This window comes from Osmerus mordax, chromosome 28 (assembly GCF_038355195.1).
Source record: "Osmerus mordax isolate fOsmMor3 chromosome 28, fOsmMor3.pri, whole genome shotgun sequence".
Classification (NCBI taxonomy): domain Eukaryota; kingdom Metazoa; phylum Chordata; class Actinopteri; order Osmeriformes; family Osmeridae; genus Osmerus; species Osmerus mordax.
In genome coordinates, this window is record NC_090077.1 from 488691 (window position 1) to 492883 (window position 4193).

Below are 4193 nucleotides of genomic sequence, written 5' to 3' on the forward strand. Positions count from 1 at the left end.
CTTATCCAGAGCGACTTACAGTAAGTACAGGGACATTCCCCCCGAAGCAACTAGGGTGAAGTGCCTTGCCCAAGGACACAACGTCAGTTGGCATGACCAGGAATCGAACTGGCAACCTTTGGATTACTAGCCCGATTCCCTCACCGCTCCAGCCACCTGACCCCCCCTCACCTGGCCTTGCTCAGCCCTCACCTCACCTCAACTACACCGCTTGCAGCTAACTTGCGAACTACTTTACCCAGAATACACCTGCAGGGAGCTAAAAGGACCGCAGCTTAGCTCAGAATAGGGCCGAGCTGGGACCTGTGGACAGCTGCGTGGCCGGTCAGGGGATCTGACCCTTCTTACTGGGTCACTGGAACCTAGTAAGACTGCTCTAGTCACCTTGCGTTACTCTGTGTACACACACACACACGGGTGTGCACACACACGGGAGGCTGCAATACATCTTTCAGGCCTACTATGAGTTGGGGGTGACCGGGTCATAGGTCACAGTCTATGACCTCTTCTCACAGGTCTTGCCAGGTTTCTGAGCACTGAGGGGTTAATGATGGGAAACTGGAAACTTCCCCCGACACACAATCATAGACACACAATCACAAACACACCCAAACGGACACACACACAGACGACCATAAACACACACACACACACACATCAGACTGAGCCCTCCAAGGGACCATGAAGTAGCACACTGCTCCCCAACACCAAGAGGAAGGAAGAGAGAGACACACAGAGAAAGAGAGAGATAGGGGGGAGAAAGAGAGAGGGGGGAGAGATAGGGGGGAGAGAGAAAGAGGGGGGGGGGAGATAGGGGGGAGAAAGAGAGAGAGGGGGGAGAGATAGGGGGGGGAGAGAGAGGGGGGGTGGGGGGAGAGATAGGGGGGAGAGAGAGAGGGGGGGTGGGGAGAGAGAGTGAGAGAGAGATAGGGGGGGGAGAGAGAGGGGGTGGGGATAGATAGAGAGAGAGAGATAGAGAGAGAGAGCGCGAGAGAGAGAGAGAGCGAGAGAGAGAGTTGAAGGAAGAGCAGGAGAAGAGGTGGAGAGACAGACTCCTATAATCCTTAGTAAACCAGCCCGGCCAATCACCTCCAATTTCCTCTATTCTGACCAATCGATACCTGCAGTAATTACTGGTAAACGCTGGCAGGCACCGTCCTGCTCCTAAGGGAAGTGTGTGAGTGTGTACGAGTGTGTGTTTGTGTGTACGAGTGTGTGTTTGTGTGTGTTTGTGCAGTTCTGTCTCATCCTCTGCATTTCCTCGATAAAGGGCTCTGTGATCGATTCATCTGCCCTCCCCTGCTCTGCCTCCCCTAATGCAATAAAACAGGCTAGTCCCCCAGACAGCACCAATCAATCAACAGAGTAATTCATCCTGCCTCTGGGCTCGTACGGTCAGGTCTAACCAGGGAGATGGAGAGAGAGAGAGAACCATCAATCACTGGTGACCCCTCTCTAACACACACACCATTTTGACAAAAACACAACTGTACCTACAGAGACATACCTGTTTGTGCATTTCTATGTTCAGTCCGTATGACATCTCATAGTACTGTGAAGGAAAATGTTCCACATATTATTATTTGACATATTATTTGACATACACAACACACGCACTGCTACCAGAACCATGCCCACTGCCCAAAGCTGTCTCAACAGACTGGGGTGTGTGTGTGTGTGTCTCTGTGTGTGTGTGTCTGTGCGTGTCTGTGTGTGTGTGTGTGTGTGTGTCATATTTGCTTTGGTTTCAGACGAGGAGGGCTGTGGTTCTGCCAGTCAGCTGTGTGTGGCTGAGATGGTTGAGATGGTAGAGAAAGGATGATGATGATGAAGATACTCACCATGACATAATGTCTGTGCATCTCAGTCTTCTCACTGGCCCAGCTTCTCACATTCCAGCTTCAGACTGCAGAGGAAACACACACACACACACACACACACCACACACACACACACACACACACACACACACACACACACACCACACACACACACCACACATTAGCAGGCTGCTTCATCCATCCTGGTCCAGCTGTAAGCTCCAGTGAGCGTTACGCAACAAAAGAGGAAGAACAGGAGATATTCTGTCCAATGACAGGACCCAAAGATGTTTTGTTATGTCCCCCCCGCGCCCCACTCCCCCCCCCCCACCTCCGCCCCCCTAAGACTCAGCTAGGTTTCCGCCTGACTCCCCCTAACCCACAACTAAACGGTTCACTTGTCACAAGTCTGGCCTGCTGGAACATCAACAAGCTCTTGGGGGAACTCGCGCGCATGTAAAGCACATATGTTTGCTTACGGTCTGAATTGTGGCGTGTGTGTCTGCTGTCATCATGTTGTCATTATGTGTACCTCTCACCCCCCCCCCCCTCCCCGCCCCAACACACACACACACACTCTCTTTCTTTCTCTGTCAGACACACACAGGAAAACAAAGAGTGATTTATGAAATCTGAACCCACAAGCCACCCTTCAGTTCAAACACCACCAGTGCCCAGACCCACCGCAGTCACTCACAAGGTGACAGCCTGGCTTCCAGTGTGTGTGTGTGTGTGTGTGTGTGTGTGTGTGTGTGTGTGTGTGTGTGTGTGGTGTGTGTGTGTGTGTGTGTGTGTGTGTGTGTAAGAGAGAATGTATGAGGAAGGGAGAGAGGGGAAACAAGAGAGGGAGGTGTATTCACCTGTGGTACTGGGCCTGGAGGAACTGGAACTCCTCTTTGATGCGATCCAGTGACTCTGGGATGGTAAATTTAAACGGCTGTCCGGGGACCTGAGGCGTCTGTCAACACAAAATCCCCGACACGACAGGAAAAAACACTCAAAACCTGCTCTTCGGCCCTGTCGCGTTCAACTCCTAACAAACTATGGTTTTCAAGAAAGTGATTAGCGCTGAATTAGATCAAGTCGTTGCCTAACGACAGAACATGCTGGACGCTCTGCTGCCAAGTAAGTTCTGCGCTATGCTTAGGCTACTCAATTAAACTGAGTGCATCATGATAAACTCATTACAAGAGCACCACAGGCTGTATGACAGGGCTGTAAGCCCAAGACAAACAAAGGACCTTCCCCCGACGCCCTGGCGACCCGCCATCCCGTAGGAACAGCAGGGAGCGTGGCCCAAAGTGACCGATGGGCAGACGGTTCGATAATAACAAATAAGAGGGTATATTCAACCTACGTTTCTCATGACCAAGCTTACCGGGTGCCGACCCTGGGGAAACATCGTCCTCTCTTGCTCCGTCGATGCCCGCTTCCTGACTGATCTATCTGGGAATAAAATAGCCAAGTGACCGGCCAGGGGCTGCTCTAGACGATGATAAACCCATCCATCCTCGCTCGTTCTCAGTTCAACGGCCGTTAATGCCACACAACGTCCCTCGCCCTTCTGAGATCTCTAATCGACTGATGGCGCGATACAATCTCAGTTCCCGTCTCTGCGCTGGAGCCAGCATACAACCGTAAATCAACCAGAAAAAAACACGGGAAGCAGATAATTAGACGAGGAAAACCAAAAACAGGTGAAAAAGAGAATCCCTCTAAAGCTTTCCTCGGGAATATGCTACAGGACGGGGACGGTACGATCCACGTAGCTAAATCCCGAATAGAGCGCTATAAACTCCAGTTGAAGAAGTTGCCACTCCACCACAACGCGGTCGGCTTAGAAACAGGAACAAATCCACAGATGTTAATTGCGATGAAGAGTTCCCCCTTAACTGCCGCCGTAGCTTGAGGAAATTACTATTTTGCGTAGTATCCGACGAAATGCTGATTCGAAGTCAAAACGGGGATAAAGAGAGCAGACCATTAAAGATGTTTGTCAATGGAAAAATCGAGTTAGTCTTGATAATAACAACCGCCTCTTCAGCGCAAAAGCAGCGTCAAGCCTCGCTCTACCTCTATGGCAACTTTCTCACGCGGTTTCACACTCTCCCAGCTAACCAAAAGGAGACCCGCCCCAGAAAACGTGCATCAGCCAATAGAAATTGCCTTTCCACGTGGGATAATGATGAAAGATATGGAATCAACCAATGGATTTCCTTTTGACGACCTCAACCATGTCGATCAAATTGAGCCACGCAGGCGGCAGCCAATCCAAGCGTTGGAGGCGCTTAGCTCGCTGTCGAACACAAGGCGGCTAGTGTGCTGTAGAGTGACAGATCTAAGCTGTCAATCAAAGTAACGTGGTTTCGTTGT

General features: G+C 50.9%; 1 protein-coding gene across 1 annotated transcript in view; it reads right to left on the bottom strand.

Moving 5' to 3' along the window:
* LOC136937938 (transducin-like enhancer protein 1) overlaps positions 1 to 3883 on the bottom strand; it is a gene marked incomplete in the record, with an annotated part of 15130 nt that extends 11247 nt beyond the window's left edge. Inside the window, 4 exon segments of the mRNA XM_067231099.1 lie at positions 1508 to 1552; positions 1842 to 1906; positions 2681 to 2778; positions 3178 to 3883. Coding sequence (XP_067087200.1) covers positions 1508 to 1552; positions 1842 to 1862 — 66 coding nt within the window.
* Between the last annotated feature and the right edge of the window lie 310 nt (positions 3884 to 4193).